Here is a 21,998-nt window from a genome sequence, read left to right as displayed (position 1 = left end):
ACCAAAGGGAAATTAAGAAAAGTGCAGAGAGCTATTGTTCAGGAAATTGAGAAAAGCTAAAGACCTCTTCTCTTCTTTCTTCTTCTCTTTTGTTCTTCTCATCAAATGAACATTCACTGAGTGATAAGATGCCACTGAGCAAGGTATATCTTCTATCTCTCTTTAAGTTATGACTCGTTTTGAGTCCAACTCTCTCCTCTCGAGAGATAGAGAAAGCTCAACACCTGTCTTTTTCGTTTCGTCAGTAGTTCCGCTTTAGTTGATTTCTCTTTCAGGTGGTGTTTCCCACACAAACTTTTTTCTTTTTCTAATTTCTCCACTATTTTCTCACACAGATTTGGAACGAAAACCTAATTTTAGTCTACCTTGATAATCTTTTGATTTATGATTCTGTAATTTTTTCTGGTCTAGTGAGACTTTACGAGGGCGAAAGCTGATTAACATTTTTTGATTGAATCAGAGAATGAAAAGAATGTTTGTAGTAGTCAAATGATGAATTGGTTTTATTCTGAAATAAATAAAGTGTGGTTGGTAGATCACAAAAAACGCGTGTTGATTAAATAAACTAGCGGAAGTAAATTGAAAATGATAACATGAAGATCCAGATTTCATCAACTCTATTTATCGTTTCCCCACCAGTGAGCTTCACAAATTTCTGAAAGTTCATGTCGCCGTTTATCTTCATTTTCTCTAACCATTCGCAACCATCCGAACAGCAGCCTCTTCCGATCAGACATCATTTTGATTTGAACTTTTTCATTCGATAATTCATCAAGATACAACTTTCTCATACCAACTAAACATCTCCCACAATTTGTAGTTTGCTCTTTTTATTTTTCTTCTCGAATCGTAACAAAGCCAACATATACTTCTTCTTTTTCTCTGCTCATAGCTGATTCACTGTTTTCGTCAAAAAACAAAAAACTACGTGTTGATTCTTCACTTCTCTCCTTGTTTAGCTCTCAAGTTCTTTATTTCTTCACTTTCTTTCTCTTTTCTATTTCGTTTGATCAAAAAACACCATGTTCAAAGTCTTCACTCTTCATCCGAATGACCTAAAAATCCGCGAGAACGTGTCGAGTTAAGCTCTCTATTTATTCAACTTCTATGTGATCATTTATCACTTTTGTTTTCCACTTGCTCGCTCCCGGAAGAGAAATATAATTGAAATTGGAGATAAGCAGAGAAAAATGAGAAGAAAGATTCAGAGACGCAGAAGAAACTTGTTTTCTTGGGACCACTTGGACATGGGTGTCTTTCGTTTTCTTTTTCTCTCGTTCCCTTCTTTTTCAATTCTGTAGTTTTTTTTTCAATTAACAATGACACTCCGAACTGACAATTAGATCCCTCTAGCTGAAAATGGAGCATAAAACGCACCTTGTTTTTCTCATTCTCTTTTTCCCATTTTCTCTCTTTTTTTCTGAATTTCCCTCAAATTCTATTGATATGAATTGTGCACCAAATTGAGTGTTTTCTTTTCTCTCCCCCACACATTCCTTTTTTCAATATCTCACCCACTCAAATACATTTTTACTTTTTTTTTCAGAAAAAAAACATACGAGACACTCGTATTCAAATTGATTCAATCGTGGATCTGATATCCTGATCCTCGTCGGATTCGACGCGGGGACACACATCTTTCAAAACGACGACGACGGCGATCAGTACGACGATTGCGAACTCTTCGGAGACGCACGTCTACACAACATCTTCTGGTTTTGGGAACACTTTTTGGTCGACACAATCGATGCGGTGTAATGATCTCAAAGTAGGACTCTGTTGTCATCTTCTGAAGTCTGGTTATTAGCCAAAATGTAGTTGGGAGAAGCTCATTAAAGTGAAATGAATTCAGGAGACGTAACCGGTTTCTAAGATTTCAATGTTTCGTTTTATATTATGTGACCGTAACCTATTCTAGTCGAACTACCGCGGAAATTTATTTTTTCTATTTCAGTATGAAACTAAATTCTAGACATGATTTCAAGTAAATCATCGCTGCAAAACTTTTCACCTTCCCCATCTCAAACTTTAAACCATTTTCTTTTTTCAGCGTGCGGTGGAAGATGTAGTACTCCGTCCAGACGAGAATCGTCTCCAAGATCTCCATCATCGAGATACAATAGCAGCTCTCGATTTATGTCAGTTAGAATCTTCATCCACTTCCGCAACTAGACCAGATGAAATAACTGCGTCTGCAATGAATGCATGTTCCTGTTCAAGTGAAATCGTCGGAATCCAAACATCTTCGACCGTAATGGCTGATTCCTCTCGTCCACCACCTCCATTGTGTGCAAGTTCTTCCCTTGATGCAATTATGTTTCGACAACAACCGATTCCATCTCATCGTCATTCGGCAAGTGGATCCAGGAGACAATCGAGAGTTTATTCAAATTTACATTCAAAAAGGAAGCGAAGTAACTCGCTAACTAATTATAATAAAGGGTAAGTGTTGAAACAATCAAACAATTATAGTTAATTTTGATTTACAGTCAATCTTTATCTGTTTCCCTGCCTCCATCTGCACGTCACACACCACATCGATTTCCGAATGAGGAAGATGCATTTCGAAGTAGGAATTGTTGAGTGTAAAGATGCAAATAATTTGAGATTCAGATTCAATAGTTTCGTCCGATTCTCATTCATCAGTTGCTCGAAGTGACGAGTACAACAATGGTTATGTGCTAGAAGAAGAGGAGTCTTCTGTTGGTTAGTTGCCTTTAAATATGACTTCTGGAAACATTTTCTCTCATACAAAGGGCGGTTTTGAGTTTTTTAAAAGGGGTTGTCTTATTGGCTTCTAAAATTTTCAGAAAATGTCCTCTGCTTATTAAAATGTCTAAAAACAGTATAATATTAAAAAGTCCAACAACCATTTACATACATTATTATATTTTCAGTGCCAGGAATACCAAATGAAGCACCTCCGCCATCTCTACATCATTCAAATCATTCAACATGTTCTTCATCTTCTTCATCTAATCCATTCACTTCTTATCGTCAACCAAAAAATGAATTTGATGATGATATGATGGATTGCGACTGACACATTTTAACCATTTTCCTTCTGATTTTACTCTCATTTCTCGAGCTTTTCCTTGCCGTTTTGATCCATGTCATCCGTTTTGAAACTATTCCGTTTCCTTCATTTTCCATCCTAATTTTAGTCGTTTTCCATCAGATTCTCGTCTAGAACCGGTCGTTTTCATCCTGTCCCTTTCTCTCTTTTTGTCATTTTCTCGGCTGGGTCTTCATTGTTTTTTCTGCTTTTTTGTGATTCTGCTGAACTGCTTTCCGATTAAAAACAACAAAACAAATTGAATGTTCTGTTGTGTAACTAGTTTTTAATTTTTGTGATAACTTTTTTTTTAATGAACAATGTTTCTTATGCAAACGATCGAGGTTTTTGAAAATAAGGTTATGAAGTATGGTAGGCAAACAACTAAATTTTAGATTAAAAATAACCGAGTTTATGAACGAAACAAAATCAACTACAAAAAATAATCAAAATAAAGAGTGCTTTAGCAATTGCTCAATGACCTGATAGTTATAGTTTGAGACACAAATTTCTTCTTAAAATATGGATGAGTCAAAAAGAAATAACACGAAACGATAGTCACTCGACAATCCAGAACAATCGGTCGAGCCAATATGATGTAACAAGAAAAACTGGTTGCAAAAAGACTTGAAATCTGGAATGAAAACGATTTCATCTATGGTGTGTTTGAGATAACGAACAGCTAAAACTTGAGTGAAAATAGCTGGAATCAGAATAATGAACATTGTGATTGTCAACGTTTTTTCTGCTTTTCTTTTTCGATTCGAACTGTTATTCCTGGAAAATTGTTACGAGATGTTGACAATTGGAGAAACTTACATCAACTTCAATGTCTTCAATTTTGACACCATCAGTGATGTCATCACAACTATAGCAATTGTAACTATAATGGAGAAAATGCCGTTTCCAATCGTTTGAATACTCTGAACATTAAATACACTACTTGAGAGAAAACGAAGCGGAAAAGTTATTGCAAGAACTACTTCGTATATTATGATTTCAAGAATTTGACTTTTTCTTTCTTGTCTAGACTTATCAGTTCAACTGTTTCCATAGCTGATATGCGTAGGTTTACATCATATCAAGTGATACTCTGTTTTCTCAGAAATCCTCTCTGAACAACAAATATTTCAACATAGTTCTTACATTTCCGTATGCGAAAGTAGTTGTGAGAAACATAGCACCATACTGAAATGGAACATCCAATTGCATTCCCATTGCATTATGCTTTATATGGGGAAACGACGCTACAAAACTTAGAACTAACGATAAAAATAACCAGATCATGAAGATGAAATCATACATCTGAAAAAGAAAACTTCGAAACTTCAAGTATTTTAAATTTCTGAACAAACCTCCAAACGTTTTCTTGGATTGAAAAGAACCAAGACTCTAATGAAACAGAAAATAACGGTGAATAGTTGAGAAAGATACTCATATCCATAGAAAGCAGCCACGACATATCTGATAATACTATCTGGTTTCATTGAGTAGAAGTAGGAAGTGACAAGAGATGTACTTGGAATTCGAACAAGGAAGAAATCCAATGTTGTATAAATGATATTACTCGATTGCATGTAGAGAAATGATTTGAATACATATGGATGAATCTCTTTCGAAAAGTTTCTAGATAGGTTTTTCTGATAAAATATAATCATATTCGTAGTGGTAATCACTGTTGGAATGAAACAAATGAACGTAGCGACCGTGATGATTGAGACATAATCAAAATGGTAGGAAAAATTCTGATAGTCAGGGTACGTGTCAATTGGGAGATAAGCATTCGGAGGGTGTTCTGTGGGAGATGCCATTTCAAAAACTGAGAAATTCAACTTCTTCGTTTGGACTTATTATTCAGTTTCCACTTGATTTCTTCTTGATTTCCTTGTCAGAAACGGGTGCATGGGAGTAAAGTTTGTCTCATTTCGTTCAGCAATGAGACACCCTTCAGTTGGTGAGAAGGAGATCATACGAATCACTGAAATGGAAATGAATCATTCAACGTCAGAAGGTACCATAGGAGGTACTCCTTCTGCATATTACATAATAACACAAAACGGAGGAAATGAAGCAAAGTAAATCACAATTTCCAAAATTGAAACTGTGACATCAGTTTCAACGTATCGTCTACGGAACGTGATTTATATGATGGGTTCATAATTTTCCGTTTAGGCAAAAAAAAAACGAGAAAAACGCGCACCAGATAAGCTTTATGTGAATAATAAGCAATATTATGATTATATTCTGATTTTGAAAGATTATCAAAGTTGGACAGGAGCACCTACATTAAATACCCGTTTATATATTAAAACAGGGAAAATAAGTACAACTGACATCCTTACAGACAGATTCAAAATATTAATGCTACAAAAGGGTAATAATTTGCTAAATACTGCTCACAGATTTGACATTCACTGATTTTAGACTTGAACTGTTTTTGAAATATGGATGAGTCCAATAGAAATAACAAGACACAATATTTACTCTGCAATCCAGAAGAATCGGTCGAATCAGTATGATATAACAGGCATATTTCGCATCCCCCAAGCACGTAATCTGCATTTTTTTTTGTTTTTCAGTTTGGATGGAAACAATAGGAAACTTACAGTCATAACTTGAGAAAGAACTGATGGAATCAAAATAATACACATGGTTATCGCTAGTGTTGTTTCAGCTTTTGCTTTCCGTTTTGAATTTTGATTTCTGAAAATAAATTATATGAAGAATATTACCGGAGCTTACAGAACTCACATTAACTTCAAACGCTTCATTTTCAGTACCATCATTAATGTCATCACAATAATGCAAATTGTCACAATAAAGGAAAAAATTGAATTTCCAATAATATGTAGAGGCTGAAACATGGAATCGTGTTGAAGTTTTTTGAACATTCATTTTGAAGATTATGGGAATTTTCAAAAACTTATGACTGTTGGTTGACGTTCTGTATAGACATAACGTATTCAGCTAACGAATTCAACGTATATATTTTCTTTTACCCATTTCATGCTACAGATAAGATTCTTACGTTTCCATATGCAAAAGTAGATGTGAGAACCATTGCACCGTACTGGAAGGGAGAAGATAACTGCATTCCCATTGCACCATTTATGACATGAGGAGAGCAACCAACGCAACTAATGACCACTGATAAAATGGACCATACTATAAAAATATCACTGCATATCTGAAATTTATATTTTCGGTTATTTCTTTTTAGTTTTCAAGACTCGCCTCCAAATGTTTTCTCGGATGATAAAGAACCAGAACTCGAATAAAACAGAACAAAATTGTAAATAATTGAGCAAGATACTCGAATCCATAGCATGCAGCAATAACAAATCTCATCAAACTATCCAGTTTCATAGTAGAGAAATAAGAGGTGACAAGTGATGTACAAGGAATTCTGATAATAACAAAATCCAGAATTGTTGAAATTATATTACAGGATTGCATACAAACAAATGATTTGAATACATATTGATGAATCTCTTTCGAGAAGTTTCTCGATAGATTTCTCTGATGAAATATCATCATACTTAAAGTGGAATAGATTGATGGAACAAGACAAATGAAAGCTAGAAGGATAATGATTGTGACGTAATCAAATTGATAGGAAAACTTCTGATATTCAGGAAATGAACCAATTGGTAAGTATGCATTGCGAGGTTGTTCTGGTAGAGAAGCCATTTCGAATAATGAAATTTTCGAGTTCTCGGTGAAATGATTCGGTTCGTTCCTCATTTTGTTGTCGTTCCTTGTCTGAACAATACGAGTATAGGAACTACGTCATGTTCGAAATGTGTCTCGTGTCTATGAGACATCTGAGACAAAACATAGACCAGCAAGTTTTGGTTGAAATATTTATTTCTTATTCATAATAATAATTTTCAGATTTCTGTAAGAATTAAGATTTGATAGCCAAAATTTGTGGAGGGTGGTGATAGGTTGGGAAAATTTTTTAAAATTAACCTTTCTGATTGGGCGGAAAAAACCAGTTTTTCCTCCAGCAGAAACACGTCTGACTCTGATCTTGACTCGTCAGACGACTTGGTTTCTAAACGCCCCCGATTTGAAACGTCTCGGAAGTCCACGTTTCCTATAAAACATTAATACTCGCTGAACAATAAACAAATCCTATTTTATACGCGACTTCTCCCTATTTCTTCCTTCAAAACGTGGAATTTCCAAGACTCCCGTGACACGTTCTCGTTAAGAAAAACTAAACCAGAGCAAAAATGATTGGAAAAGAGATAGGATACAACGAATGAAATCAGATCCAATTCATTACAATCTGATAAGCAAATCGGATCGACCGAAGCAATCTTCAAGAGAATACTACGGTGAGTTTCAGCAGACTAGGGGGTAATGCCAAAATAACAGTACGGGGTCCTCCGGCTTCAGAAGGCCGCCGTTCAGTCTGAGACTGATTATGAGATTTTCAGGTGATTCTGCTACTACGATACTCAGATCTAGACGATCCAGACGATGAGCCCCGACGCCGAGCCAATCAATCTATCCATACAGGAAATTGCAAGTTTTTTCCTATCCATATAGATACTTCTAGTGATTGGGGGACTAACTCTCAGCCTGAATCATCGGTACGTAGGTCACGCCTATGACGTGTCCTCCTTGATACTTTCCGAACAAAAACTTTTTATTATGTTGACTAATTAGTAGCTTGAACCATGGTACTGAAATACTGTACGTACGCCTCGCCCACGACGTGTCTTGTGATCATAAAGCTCTAAAATAAGCCGCTCTTATCGGAGGACTAACTCATAGCTTGAATCAATGTACTGAGGTCATGCCTGTGACGTGTTCTCTAATCTTACTGTAGCTCTGATTGTATTCAATTTAATCCGTTATTTCCTGAAGTTTTGAATTCTTGAGTTCATGACTCAGAACTCAAGAATTCAAAATTTCGGAAAAGAATATATTGAGAAGATGGGTATGATTGTTGAACTTGCATTGTTTTCTCATTATTTTTTAGCATTATTGTTTACCAATACGTGGCACATTGCACGCGCGCGCTTCTAATAAACTCGTTCTTTTTGGAATGACATGGTTACAGTGCTCTGAATGCGTTCACATTTTAAAAAATATGGGGATTCTGACACTAACAGACGAAGACGAAAAAAGAACATGAATCGGCACAATCTTCTCTAATAGAGCTGGCCAAATTTTTTCTGTGGTTTTCCGAAAAAAATTTAGTTTCAAACTTTTCGAAAAAACCGTTCGAAAAATTTTGGAAATTTCTTTTGAAATTTTCAAAAATTAAGTAACAAAAATAGTGATTTTTTGGTGTTACTCGAAAGTTTTTCGAATTTTTTACTCATTGTTGATATCTTTTTAGATTCCAGGTTTTAGATCAAGTGTATCTGACAACGGAAAGATGTTCTAGCAATTAGGAATGGAGCATGTGAGTTTATGTTGACCTCATGCTCTTTCGAACAATTTTAACCTGATTTCAAACTGATATTTTTCAAGAAAATATTGAAACTCTGGTGAGCACCAGTACTGATGCTATTACATACATTTCCTCGTTCTAAAATATGCCTTCCATACCGTCCGCTTCAGATCTACAAACCTTAAGACATCCATATAACAGAAATCAGGTCAAGTTTATCTCACAACTGAAAAATAAACTCATAGACCCTGGGTCACAAAATTCCCCGTATTATTTCTTGTTGCTAGCTAGAAAAACTTTGGCAAAAAAAGTAATCACAAACAAAATAAGCAAACTTAAATTCCCATAAACACAGCCAACAGCACAATGATTTATTATTCTTTGTCCATCTTTTGTCCGACTGTTCATTAAAGATCACTCGTTTTTATGATAAGGGAATTGACCTCGAGAAAAGGGAAAGATAGGATGAAATGGAGAAGAAGAAGATGGAAATTTTCCGGAACAGTTATTTGGAATACAATTCACTTGATAATAAACACTTTTCAATGATCACATTATAGAAGTCTGGGAATCTGAAAAATCTGAAGAAGAATGATGAAAAAAGGGAAATGTGAAGAAGAAAAAAAACAAGTGCAACATCCCTCGCATCATAATTTTAGCTCCGATTCAATCTGTCGATCCTGTTCAAAAATACACCATCTCTATCTGCGTCAATACATATCCCATTGAGGTTTTTTCGTTTCTGTGGAGCGCATTTATGAAAATCATATTCTGAAAATAACAAGTTAGAGAACGATTCTCGAATTTGAGTATATAACCAAGAAAGTTTGGGAACGAAACATTACTTACGGATTTTCATACTTATGATCATTTTCGTTTTTAAATTGTGGAACACTGAAATCAATTGTGAAAAAATTTGTAAAAGACTTGAAACACCGAAAAAGCGTACTTTGATATGTTCTGATTGCAATATATTTTTTGAAAACTCCCAAAATAAGTAAAAACTACACATCTCACTAGAAAATGATGCAATTAGGTATCATATCTTTTCTTCGCACTCGTCACCAATCAATTGTCATCCTGGAATCAACGAACCGCCCATCTAATATATCATATCTAATCGTCGGCCCTTGTTCGATTGAAATCTAAAATCTCCTCACTGAATGATATTTGACAGATGAAAGTCTGTTTAACAAGAGAGAACATACTTCTTCTTCTTCCCCTTTTCTTCTTGTTTCCCATTTTTACGATCATCGGTATCTTTGAAAGTTTCCATATACTTCTCTAATCCTCTCTGATCTCTAGATCCCTTACTAACCGAATTGTAAACTATCCAAATTAGAATCTTTTGTCACACTTTCTCATTTCGAATTGAAACTAAATGATAACGAATTCTATTCTTCTTCTTCTTCCTCTCATCGGTCATTACTTCTCGTGACCTTCTTTGAACTGTAATAATCTGAAAATGCCCATTCCATTCCATAGTCTGACCATTTCGGTTTTTCTGATTTATCGCTTTTTGTCATTGAATTCATATCATTCAGATGTCTTCTCCCATCAAAAGAATCCGCATAATTAATGATCGAGTACTTTGATGGGCGGGTGAATCTTCTACGGGCGGTCTCTTCTATCTCTGACTCATTTTCTCTTTTTCCACGTGTAGATTAAAATAAATACAAAGTGTCTTGATATTAAACCAGTTCTTATTCTCTAAAAGATCTCATTAGATGGGGAAAAGAACGAAAAGATATCAGTCGAATCAAAATTGTTGTTATGAAGGTTACCTACTGTCATTGATGCAATCAATCTTCTTTTGGTTTTTTCACCTTTGTTTTTCTCATCTTTTCTTTCATTTCCTTTTCAGTTTTAATTATCACTAAAAATAGTTAGTGTTTTTGATTCAATGTCTTCATGTGATTTGATATGTGTTCTAGATTTGAAAATCAAATGTGATATTGCTAAACAACGTGTTTCTTTGTTTTTAAAACATCAATGTGACAAGGTCATCAGGATGGGAATGACCTGTTTTATATCGGAGGGATTCCCCAGGTTTTACACGTTTCCGTCTAGGTATTCACATCTGAAAGCATGAAGATGTTTCATCAATTCATAATTGGTCAGTGTTAGACAGTACTTCCCAAAAAATGATATCAGTACTTCCTTAAAATTACCGTAAATACTGTAAGGCAAACCGTTATATTTTTCAACTGCCTACGAGAGAAATTTAGTGGTTTTAGAAACTGATTTAAGTTAAACGGAAAACTTTTTTGAACATTCTATTTGCTGATTTAGAAGTCACTAAGCCCGATTCTTCTAATCAGAACCAATAAAAACATCAGGATAATCATATTTATGAATTCTGGGTATGGATAAAGTGCCGTTATAACACAGGTGCCGTTCTATTACAGGTTCCGTTATAATACAGTATTTAGGTATCTTATGATTTTTCCGTATTCCTGACGAAAACTTTAAGAAAACCAAACCTTAATCAGGTTCGACAGTCTATAAAGTTTTCTTCTCGACTTTCGTGGCAAACTAAGATTTCGACGTTTCCATGCTTATAAGGTGAGGCTCCGAGGCCTCATTACGGCTCTTTTTGCGTTTTTCCTCTCAATTAAGTGTCATGGAATCGCCTAAAAATTAGACTTATTGTGAGCGTGCCAAAACTGATTTTTGAAAACCCCCATAAAATAATTTCATCATCCCATGAATTGTCTGATTTCAAAAAACTGGATTATAAAAAAGAAGGTTGCCCTCTGAAATAGAATCATCAGAGATCAATACAATGTATAACTTTGGTTGTATCATTGATCTACTATCATGCCATATTTCAGAAAAAATTCCCCGACTCCGCCCCTATCTCATAAATTCTTTTGAATTCAAGGATACATTTGATCAACTTCTTCTCGAGAATCGGTCGTACTACAATTGCTTTGTGTCCTTTCTTCTCAAATAAACTATCACTACTTTCTCTTATTTTCACACAAAACGCTATCATCAAAATGAAGAGAAATGGGCCCCTTGTATTCGATAGTTTCAACGTACGTCACAGTTTGTCCGGGGCAAACATTCTAACCGTTCATTTCATTTCTCTTTTTCTTCTTCTGCCTTCATCTCTTTTTTTGTGATTTCCATCTTCACTCTGAATGCGTTGAAAACATACAGTAACTGTGAGTTGATTTGAGAAAAGAGAGTTGTAGTGGGTTTGTTTCAATTCAAAAAAAAGAACGGACTGGCTACTTCTACAGTATCTTTTCGCCGAATTCATTGTCAACTAATTCTGGTTTTGATCTTCTTCTCTTTTCTTTTGTTCGTACTTTCTATCAGTTCATTTTTATTTTTTCTGTTGCATGCTGTCTTCTATTCTAGAATGTTCCTTTTTGAACTTTTCTGTTGTGTTTCTTTTTGAAACGTGTTTTGTACTTTTAGAAAAACGACAACTTAATAAGAAGTAAAACTTCTATAATCTCGAAAATTTTCCAATAGTTTTCGAAGTCTTGCTTGCAACGCTTAAATCATCTAAATCATTTTTCTTCAAAGGTCTCATTCTGTCTACTTTTGACGAGAAAATCATCAGTCTCCGTGTTTTTCGATACTTTTCTGCTGTCTGACCTTTGGACATTCTTTTGATGATTCTTCTCTGTTTTTCATCGGAATGATAGTTTTTCAAAACTATCAGAATGTGACTATGTTACTTTGGAGAAAACGTTTCTGTTCATGACAAGTCTCACTCAGAACTTGCATCGGAGCTGTTATCCTTATCAAGGAGTGTCAATTATAGAAACTTACAAATTCCGATTTAGACTGATTGTGATCGCTTTTCCATCAGTCTAATGTATCCCAGCTCCTGATGATTGTGACCCACCGAACAAAGACAGATCGATGATAGCTTTTATTCCGATTTGGATAGGAGCAGAAATGTGAGTTTCAATTCTTCGAAACGCAAAATCTGACAAGGGAACCTCAGGGGGTCGCAAGTTTGGAATCGTTCCAAATTTTTACCAGGCAATAAGGATGAGGACAACTTGATTAGGAAGATCCCAAATTTTTGTTTTGTGTATGTCACTTCCCGCTGAGAAAAACCGTCTTCACCCCTGGCCTTCCCGGGCTTTTACGACAGGGGTGAAACTTTGAGACAGTTTTTCTCAGCGGCAAAATAATATGTCTATTCAAGTTTTCCTCAATACCTGGTAGCAACTTGGAACGATTCCAAACTTGCGATACCCTGAGATTCCCTTGTGAGACATCAAAAAAGTGCCAATACAGTTAGATCTATGTTTTAAACGATAAAGAGAAACTATATCTGATTGAGTCACTGTCCATCTCAATTTCCCAATCTTCTTTTCATTGGGTCTGATCACACTACACATATTGGTTAGCCTTGAGACTCCAGACATCCCATTTCTAAATTTTGTTATTGAATATCGTAAATGATTGGCATGATGTCGTGGTCTGTTTCAACGGCTCATTTCATATCAGATATCTGATCCATAAAATAGAAAGAAAATGATCCCAATTAAGTATATTTTGTTTATCGTCTTCGATGTCCGTGTCCTTTTTCTTTTTTCTTAATTGCTTCTTCTCATTCTCCTTCGTCTTTCTCTTCTTATAGTTCTCCTATTCCATATTGAACAATTCATTTCTTTTTCATTCGCTATACGGTTGTAATCATCTCTCAATATTTATTACTCATCATGCAGAAACCAATTGAACACTTTACATCGTTTTCTTCAATTCGAATACTTCCGCATAGCGTTTCAAACCAGAAAAAAGAAACATTTGTGGCTTGGAATATAAAAATCGAAAAACAATTGAGTTCGCTGATCTTAGAGAGAACTTAGTTGAATCAGTATCAACTTATCAGTGGACGGTCAAAAGATCTTCTCTTCTCAATTTTTTCCGCCCATTATCTCTTTTTTTTCTTCTTCTTCTCATCAAATTACTGTAGTTTCTCCCCTTTTCCTGTCAGGCGGGGAGGATAATATCAGCTGAATTGATTGCGTTTTCATTGTCGTTGTCATACGAACCAATATCACTCTTCTTCGGCCCCCGAAACTTGTTCCCACGCCTTTTCATCTCTCCGCATATACATTCTCTTTATCCATTTTTATCGTTTCTTTTTGTGTATCCATTGGCTATTTATCAAATCAGAAAAGTTCGATTTTTATCCTTTTTTAATGATCCCCACTTTTTTAGACACAACAACAATCAGAATCTAATCTCATTATTCGGTGGTATCGTATTTCAAAACTACTAGTGGACTACAGGGATCTCCATTATGGCGAGTAAAACGCTGAAAAAGTCGGCATCGGCGATTTCGGACACTCTTCGAAGAACTTTCTCTTCGAAAACGTGGGAACATCGAGAACAACTTCATACTCTTACTGAAGATGTGAGTCTTTTTTTTCTAAGTTCACGTGTTACCGTATATTTTCAGAATAAGTTCTTTCTCCGTAAGGTTCGATGGCAGATAGCTCTTCTAGCTCATTTAGGATTTGCAATTTCATTTGGAATTCGATCGAATTTTGGTGTGGCAAAGAATCGAATGGTCAATAACTTCACAGATGCTTACGGAGAAGTTCATGTACGTGTTTTATTTTCTTAATCGTTGGAATAAGAGGATTCTGAGTCCGAAGCCTTTCTGCATCAACTGATTTCCTAACCAATAATATTTTAGGAAAAGGAGTTTTTCTGGACTGGAACTGAAGTCGGAATGATGGAGAGCTCATTCTTCTACGGATACGCTGCTTCTCAGATTCCGGCCGGAGTTCTCGCTTCCAAATTCGCTCCAAATAAACTCTTCATGCTTGGTATTCTCATCGCCTCTCTTCTCAATATCCTGACTGCCGTTTCTCTGAAATTTCACCCATTTACTGATATATTCGTGATGGTTATTCAAACAATGCAAGGGCTCGCTTTGGGTGTCTGTTATCCAGCAATGCACGGAGTCTGGAAGTTCTGGGCTCCGCCTCTCGAAAGATCAAAGTTAGCAACGACGACATTCACAGGAGCATCGGTTGGAGTAATGATTGGATTACCGGCATCTGCTTATCTAGTATCTCATTTTCACTGGAGTGCTCCATTCTATGTATTCGGAGTTTTGGGAATTATCTGGTCTCTCGCATGGATGTACGTAGCTGGAAGTAGTCCAACAACTCACAATTACATTAGTGAAGACGAGAAGAAATTCATCACTGAGAAAGTAGGATCTGTTGCTGTTAAAAACATGACGGTGAGTATACATATTTGCAGAAGAGTCCATAAAAACCAATTTCTAGTTAACCACACTGCCATGGCGTGACATGATGACATCTACTGCTGTCTGGGCTATCATTATCTGCTCTTTCTGTCGTTCATGGAGTTTCTTTTTACTTCTCGGAAATCAGCTCACTTACATGAAAGATGTTCTTCATATTGATATCAAAAACGTGAGTTTCATCATGCCACGAAATTCCAATCAATTCTCATTTCAGAGTGGAATAATTGCAATTTTCCCTCAACTTGGAATGTGTATTGTCACTCTCACTAGTGGTCAACTCTCTGATTATCTTCGTTCGTCTGGAAAAATGAGTACAGAAGCCGTGAGAAAGTCAGTGAATACATTTGGATTCACTGTTGAAGCTGTCATGTTGGGAAGTCTTGCATTCATTCGGGATCCTGTTATCGCTGTAACATGTTTAATCATTGCTTGTTCTGGAGCTGGAGCTGTTCTTTCCGCTTTCAATGTTAATCATTTCGATATTGCTCCAAGATATGCACCGATTCTCATGGGTATTGCAAACGGTTTGGGTGCGATCGCAGGAGTCGGAGGAATCGTTACGAATTCGATGACTTTTGAGGTAAGAGAACTAGGTTACTGTAGACGTTTGAAAGATTTATTGTCTGAACTTTGTTAGAATATACTTTGTTCTTTTTTCGGATAAAAAAGGAAGTGATGTTTGAAACTTTAATGGCTTGTCTAGCGAGGAAGAAATCGAACGGTATCAAGATTCAGTTTATTTTTCTGTGATTCAAGATCTGATGATCAGAAAACGAAGTTTATGATTGACTGAACTGAAACGGAATGAGTGATTAGAACTTGAGTACCGGAAACAAACGAATCAAGTTTGACAAATAACTGAAACATCTTTTCGGTTCTATTAGCAAGCTGAATGAAATCGGTTTCTCAAAATTCTAAAGTATTATACACAAAACTGTGGAAAGAGGTGTAAATCCTGACAATCAATCAAATTTGTACTTTTCAGAACCCGGAAGGCTGGAAATGGGTGTTCCTCCTTGCCATGTCCATCGACATTTGCGGAATCATTTTCTTCCTAGTTTTTGCAAAAGGAGATGTTTTGGTTCGTACCAAACTCCCGAAATTCTCTTCCTAATTTTCAATTTTTCAGCCATGGGCGCGTGAGCCAGAAAAGGAAGAGACATTCAATGAATTTGTGCGACGAATGTGTACGTTGCTTGGCATGAACTTTTCAATGAATAAACCAACTCTCGGTTTCTACTAACTCTCTTTCTTTTTTTCTATTCTTCAGTTTATTTTTCTTCCTTGGTTCCGTCCGTTTTTCTGTTTGTTTACTTCTTCTTTCGATGACATTTCGATGAGATTCTGAGAAATTTCAGCCACAATGGTCAGAAGTTTGTCAAGAAGAACAAGGAGTCGCAGTACTGATACCAACTATGCAAAGTGAGTTATCAGTGAAGTAGTAGCTACAGATGATACTGTGTTCCAACCAATTGAAAACTATTTCCAGAATGGAAGAGGAAAGAGTCAACTCATCAGAAATGAAAGCATGTAATAAAACAGAGACACCAACTGAAGAGGGAGTTCTGAATGAAACGAAGGCAGTTGGTGGAAATCTTGAAGTTGTTCCAGAAGAACCATCACAGAAAAACTTGAAAACGGATAGACCAGAAGTCTAGAAATGTCTCATTTGGCATCTTATTTATGCATATATTTCCATTCCCGTCCAACCGATTCATCGATCTCTCTGTAAGAACCATTTTCCTTCAGCGAGCCTTTTTCTTCTTTGTTTCTCTTGACTGATGACCATGTCATCACAAATTCTCTCGTAACTTCTGACACCATGAATCTACTTTTTGACGTCTTCATATTCAGATGTTTCCGATGTCAAAAGTATATTCAAACCTCTCATTCTTTGCAATTATCTTTTCATTTCCTTTCTTCAAATTTCTTTATACTCATTTTTCTCCTCTTCCCTTTTTTCAAGCTAGTCACGTTTTATGCTCTCAAAATTCAATACATCACATAAACTTGTTCCAATTCTTCTTCTCTCCATTCTCCATTTCTTTGTACATTATTGGCTGAGTTTTTCCAATTATATTGTGAACTTGGAAGATCTTCATACCATAAATTTCCGTATTCGAACTGAAAGTTTTGTGTTCAAGCAAAAAATAATGATGGGGATTGCCTTACAATTAGCATTTTCTGAGGAGAACAAGTTACCCAAAAGAGGTATCCATAGAGATCAGCGGCACACCAGGGATCATATTTAGGATAAATGTATTTATACTTTAGGGTATAACCTGGAAAAGATAAGCTAGACTTTTCAAAGACTCGGATCTTGCTCACTTGCTCCTCCAACCCAATTTCGAACATTTCCATTTCCATCAACAGCTTCGTACATCAAAAACAAGTCTGTATTTACCTTGTATCCGGTTTTGGTAGTCACGGTCAATTCGAATGAGTCATTCAGCTGCAAAAATATCAATTGCTCATAGTAAATTATCAAAGTTTCTGACTCACCAATCCAATTTTTCTCACCAATTGGAATGGCGAACTTCTCGACTGTAGAAATTTGACCAAATCCGGGCGAAAGTCCTTCGCAAAAACCGCAATATCCATATCAGTTGTATGCGGAATGATTCCGCATTCTCTGTACCAACCTGAATAAAAAAAAGAACGTTTCCAGACTTTAAGAAAAAAGTGAAAACCTAAAAGGGTTCCTCCATTCAAAAACGGGAACATATTGAATTGCAACATAATATCCCTGAATTCAGCCAACTTCCCTGCTGCTTCTTTTCCATTTTCAATAATATGATGAGTCTATAATTTGTTTGGAACATTATTGCTAATCATAACTTCAAAATGACATCATTCACTTCCTCTCACCATATTCCTGTTCATTGGTAAATTCAAACATTTCAAGAGAGTTGATCGCTTCCACATTTCAAGAAACAACGGTATGTTACTCGGAATCTGGATATTTCCCACGAAAAAAGTTTTGAAGTTTCTGAAAATTACTTATTAAACCCTTGCCTGTTTTCAGAATTAAAACTTTGGAATCGCTCGTATCGGTTGTGTTTTGAATTGAAAATAATCTTTGTTTGCATGATTCTCCATCCCAAAAAATTGGAAGCGTGACTCATTACTATCTGTATTGTTCCGAAACGTCTTATCAATTGCAACCTGAGAAAAAATGTGATGGGAACAGGGAAGTAAAGTTCTCTTTTGTCTACCTTGATTCTCTGTGTTGATAATTTCTCACATTTCTCTTCATGAAGAGACTGTAGCACGTGGATATCAATCAAAAGAACCGGAAAAGAGACAGAGAGAGATTCAAGAAACGAGATACATGGAGTTGAGGTGACCTGGAATAAAACTAAAAATAAATTATGAATCTACTAAAAAGAATAAAAATCTTTAATGCCAAGCTGCCTGAAAGACATAACAACCTGTTAGAAACGTAGGATATTACCCTAAAATTCTAGGCATTGTTAGTTGTTTCGCATATTTTTCAACTCGGGCATTCCAATCACTGGCAAACTCTTCGATAAGTTCTTCCAAAGTTCCTCTTTTTCCTCTTGCCAAACCCTTATGATTTTCACGTTTTTCTTTACCAGGAAAAGAGTCTGGCTTTCTTCAAACTACAGTAACCCCTTTTTATCTTAACCCAATAAGCTTTATGATTCATTCTATAAGTTGAACCAACGTCTTCTAAAACTTCACATTGAGTAATATTTCATTGTGGCGTAACGATTTGTAATAAATCAAGTGAAATCTATATAATTTCGTTTGATCTTTGTATCGTTTTCACATGATATAGTGACGATTTGCCAGACTGTACTCGTAAACTTAACAGGTTTGATTGGTCAAGTATGGTTTGAAATGATCTTAGTGTCGTTTTGTTCACTGATTCTCTTTTTTGGGTTTATTGAATTCGGGGATCCGACTTGACTTGAAAACGAAAATTAAATTGAACTTACCCCTTTCAAATCAAGAGAAACAATGAAAACATCATAATTATCCTTGCTAAATATGAAATTATAAACGGAATAAAATGCAGATGAAAATAAATAAACAGTAAACATTGTAGCAGCTCCTATCGTCAAAACATTCCGAATCATTGGAAATAATTTCTTGAGACTTTGGTTTAGTTATGAATGGAGGAATGACCTTTTTTGTAGATTTCGATCTCTTCAATCACGGAAGACTTATGTTTTTTTGGAATACCGATTCTCTAATAGATCGCCGATCGAAATAGTGGAAGAAGGTCAATTTTGTTTTATCGAGCACAATCTTTTATGAAATGTTTATTAGAATTGAAGACAGCTAAACGACTAGTAACAATAGATAATGAACGAGATTGACTAGAATGAAAAGGGAATATAAAGTTTTTTGAGGTGATGAATAAATATGGGAAGAGTAATTGCTATACTTCAGCAGGGAAGAATTAAAGTTGTACATAAATTAGAGAAGAGGGTTACGTGCGTGATGTTCTTGGAGAATCTGCCTTCAAAATATTGCAAAGTTGATCGAAACGTTCTTTTCGAGACCGTGGAAGGCTGATATACTCCTCGGCTCCAGCATATCGGAAGTTGAAGATTGACGCCATCTGAAAAACATTCCTTTTTAAATTTTCGGTTTTCAGTTAATTGCTCACCTGTCTTTTCACCATCTTCATCAGGTTCGTTCTATCCGAATACTTGGTCATTTCAAACTGCAGTTCCGCCAGTTTAAGTTCAAAATGAGCAATTCTCATACTATGGAGAGCTCGAGATTTTCTGGATCCGTATGTATTCGTATTCATCTGAAATTAACTGGATAATTTATATCGGGATGTTGGAAATTACCCTCTTTAGTTTTTTATCATTTTCAGCATCTGTGTGCTTTTTCTTTTTCATTTGATAAACCTGAAATTTAAAAGTTTTGAATTGGAATTTCGAAGGTCGTCGGATTGTTACCTCTGATAGTTTTCTGAAATTTGCATCTTGAGACTTTCTTTTTAAAAACTCAGAATCGATAGATTTGATTCCGTTAATAAAAGTTTCTTCGTCCATCAAAGTGGGGATTCCATCCTCCTCAGATACTCTAACAACGGTTCCTGTGTATGTATAACACTCCAGAAGCAAATTCTTCATTTCTTTTTCCTCATCTTTCATCCGCTTCAAACAAGCTTTCTTCTCTTCGTATTCTTGATTTAAACTGATTTCTTTCGACTTCTTATTCTTGTTATAGTTCTTACTATTCTTCTTGTTCGCTTCTTTTCTTCTTCTCTCCAATTCTTCATCTGTCATTTTCCCTTTCTGAGTTTTCGAAAGACGACGGGGTTCTCTATCAATTTCAGGTAGCAGTGGAGATTCACTGGCGTTTCTTGTTGTATCTGGAAGAGAGAAATGTTCAAGATTTGAATATTAAGAGTTCGAATGTCTCACCAATAGACGATGGTCCAGGGTTCCAATCAGAACCACTGTCGTCTGATTCTGTAGAAGAAGGACTGGTTGAACCTGGAATTTGATAGATAAGAAAGACAAAGAGTTAGATTGTACTTATAAAAAGACAACGACTATGTGGCTCCAATCTACAGTAACTTTGTAATCAAGAAAAACAGAATTTAGAAGAACTTGATACAAAGAGCTGTCAATAACTATTTCACATTTTGAACTACTTATCTGAAAAGTATGAAAGATCAATCGGAAACCTTAAATTGCTTATCAATAAAAAGATAATCATTCCTAATCGCAAATTCCAATTTAACATGTTCCTCTCTTGTTATTAGTCATTCCTCAAAATGTAAACCATTCAATTTCCGATATTTCCCACTATCATCCTTGGTTAAAATGAGTCAGCAATCAGTGATCATCGATAAACGTAGACGAAAAAACGGAAAAGAAAATGAAAGAACGAAGTTCTACAAGTTGTCTAGTTTGCTGCTAATAAGATTTACTCACCTTCACTTTCCTCAGGAAATGGTGGCATCATTGACATCTCTCCCATTCGGATTGAGACTGAAAATTTCAGATTTTGGGGTGTTTACAGAATTATGAGTAACAAACTGGATTCTGGAACATTAGATAAGTTCTAGAACTACAGAAAACCCTTTCATTGAAGTTAAAATTCTAACTCACTATCTTGATACATATAGTGATATTCAGTCGACGGAACATCATTTCCTTCAGAAGTCCTCGACGACTGACGTCGACTCTCTTCAGAAGCAGTTTGAGATCGTCGACGCATTTCGAATAGGTCTGAAACTGACGACGTAATCAACGAATGACCTCCTCCTCTCCTATTATTTCCCTTTTCTTCTATTCGTTTCATTGCTCACTGTTAGAGTTTCCTCAGCCTTAGAGAATCCCGAAGAGGCGGAGATTGAAAAGGGCATTACTCACTTCTTTTCAATTTTTCCGAACTTTGTAAATATTGGTCTGGCATCTGAATTTGATTATTTTGCATCCATGATCTCATATCCGAGTCTTCTGTTCTCAATATTGGAATCGTTGGATAGGCGGAATGTGTGATCACTACAACATCATCTTCTGGAATCGCTCGGTCTGTTTCTGTCTGAAAATAATATATTTTGAAATTTGAGATGCTAGAATATTGTTTACCAAATAGCCCACATTATCCACAAGAACATCCATTATGTCATCCCAATCATTTTGATTGTTTGACATTTTTCCAAGATTTCAAACTAGAAGAAATGTTAAATTTATTGAAAGAAGAAGAAGAAGAACAAGAAGAATATTAGGTCAACGTATCAAATCAGTCCCACGTGGGAAGAAAAAGAAAGAAGAGAAGATGAAAAAGAGAGACAAAAGACGGCGATTGGCCGCGCTGAAAAGGTGCAGACAACAGTACTGTAAGAGCTCTTTTTCTCTTCAATTTTTGTTATTTTTAATACCGATTTAGTGATGAATTCACTCATTTATATAACTTTGCAAAAGATGAAAGGCGGAGTCTTCGTTTTCTACGGTAGCAAATTACTCATCAGATCGGATGACTAATTCAATCTTTAGCCAGAGAAAGGCGACTTGTTTTATGTTGATTGATTGGGACGATTGTTGATTGGAAATCAGTATGAAGCTATGAAGTTTATAACTCATTTTACTGGAGAATCATTGTCTTAAAATTATGTCATTTTCTCAAATGAAATCATGAAGCGGATTCATGTGAAACAGATGTTCTCCTTTCATCTCATTAATCAGAAAAATTTATCAAACACCGATCGGAAAAAGAAGAATCTGAGGATAAATGATAGTTCTCAAAAATCTGATCCAATTTAAAATTCCCATCTC

The 21,998-nt window shown here is 35.7% G+C and overlaps 7 protein-coding genes across 7 annotated transcripts; 2 read left to right on the top strand and 5 right to left on the bottom strand.

The window, feature by feature from the left end:
* Nucleotides 1-1,747: 1,747 nt before the first annotated feature.
* GCK72_010506 (uncharacterized protein) lies at nt 1,748-3,043 on the top strand (the record flags this gene model as incomplete). The annotated part of the gene is made up of 5 exons (XM_053727902.1): nt 1,748-1,768; nt 2,051-2,442; nt 2,490-2,569; nt 2,614-2,706; nt 2,898-3,043. 5 exons carry the CDS (start codon nt 1,748-1,750, stop codon nt 3,041-3,043), a joined length of 732 nt encoding a protein of 243 aa, XP_053587479.1.
* An 827-nt stretch (nt 3,044-3,870) lies between these two features.
* On the bottom strand, nt 3,871-4,632 carry GCK72_010505 (uncharacterized protein; the record flags this gene model as incomplete). The annotated part of the gene is made up of 3 exons (XM_003110654.2): nt 3,871-3,978; nt 4,202-4,360; nt 4,411-4,632. 3 exons carry the CDS (start codon nt 4,630-4,632, stop codon nt 3,871-3,873), a joined length of 489 nt encoding a protein of 162 aa, XP_003110702.2.
* Nucleotides 4,633-5,440: 808 nt separating this feature from the next.
* GCK72_010504 (uncharacterized protein) lies at nt 5,441-6,155 on the bottom strand (the record flags this gene model as incomplete). Its single annotated transcript, XM_053727901.1, has 4 exons — nt 5,441-5,611; nt 5,662-5,758; nt 5,807-5,910; nt 6,084-6,155. The coding sequence occupies 4 exons, from the start codon at nt 6,153-6,155 to the stop codon at nt 5,441-5,443; spliced, it is 444 nt and encodes a 147-aa protein (XP_053587478.1).
* Nucleotides 6,156-6,271: 116 nt separating this feature from the next.
* GCK72_010503 (uncharacterized protein) lies at nt 6,272-6,799 on the bottom strand (the record flags this gene model as incomplete). Its single annotated transcript, XM_053727900.1, has 1 exon — nt 6,272-6,799. One exon carries the CDS (start codon nt 6,797-6,799, stop codon nt 6,272-6,274), a length of 528 nt encoding a protein of 175 aa, XP_053587477.1.
* A 6,944-nt stretch (nt 6,800-13,743) lies between these two features.
* GCK72_010502 (uncharacterized protein) lies at nt 13,744-16,382 on the top strand (the record flags this gene model as incomplete). The annotated part of the gene is made up of 9 exons (XM_053727899.1): nt 13,744-13,857; nt 13,903-14,049; nt 14,143-14,697; nt 14,744-14,893; nt 14,939-15,304; nt 15,710-15,805; nt 15,854-15,911; nt 16,083-16,146; nt 16,214-16,382. 9 exons carry the CDS (start codon nt 13,744-13,746, stop codon nt 16,380-16,382), a joined length of 1,719 nt encoding a protein of 572 aa, XP_053587476.1.
* Nucleotides 16,383-16,716: 334 nt separating this feature from the next.
* On the bottom strand, nt 16,717-17,649 carry GCK72_010501 (uncharacterized protein; the record flags this gene model as incomplete). The annotated part of the gene is made up of 6 exons (XM_053727898.1): nt 16,717-16,848; nt 16,897-17,006; nt 17,053-17,176; nt 17,227-17,366; nt 17,415-17,526; nt 17,593-17,649. 6 exons carry the CDS (start codon nt 17,647-17,649, stop codon nt 16,717-16,719), a joined length of 675 nt encoding a protein of 224 aa, XP_053587475.1.
* Nucleotides 17,650-19,183: 1,534 nt separating this feature from the next.
* Nucleotides 19,184-21,377, bottom strand: GCK72_010500 (uncharacterized protein; the record flags this gene model as incomplete). The annotated part of the gene is made up of 9 exons (XM_003110812.2): nt 19,184-19,315; nt 19,364-19,510; nt 19,554-19,613; nt 19,665-20,083; nt 20,136-20,207; nt 20,652-20,708; nt 20,829-20,948; nt 21,093-21,264; nt 21,312-21,377. 9 exons carry the CDS (start codon nt 21,375-21,377, stop codon nt 19,184-19,186), a joined length of 1,245 nt encoding a protein of 414 aa, XP_003110860.2.
* Nucleotides 21,378-21,998: the final 621 nt, after the last annotated feature.

Source organism: Caenorhabditis remanei, chromosome III, assembly GCF_010183535.1.
Source record: "Caenorhabditis remanei strain PX506 chromosome III, whole genome shotgun sequence".
Classification (NCBI taxonomy): domain Eukaryota; kingdom Metazoa; phylum Nematoda; class Chromadorea; order Rhabditida; family Rhabditidae; genus Caenorhabditis; species Caenorhabditis remanei.
This window is presented reverse-complemented; position numbering and strand designations above follow the sequence as displayed.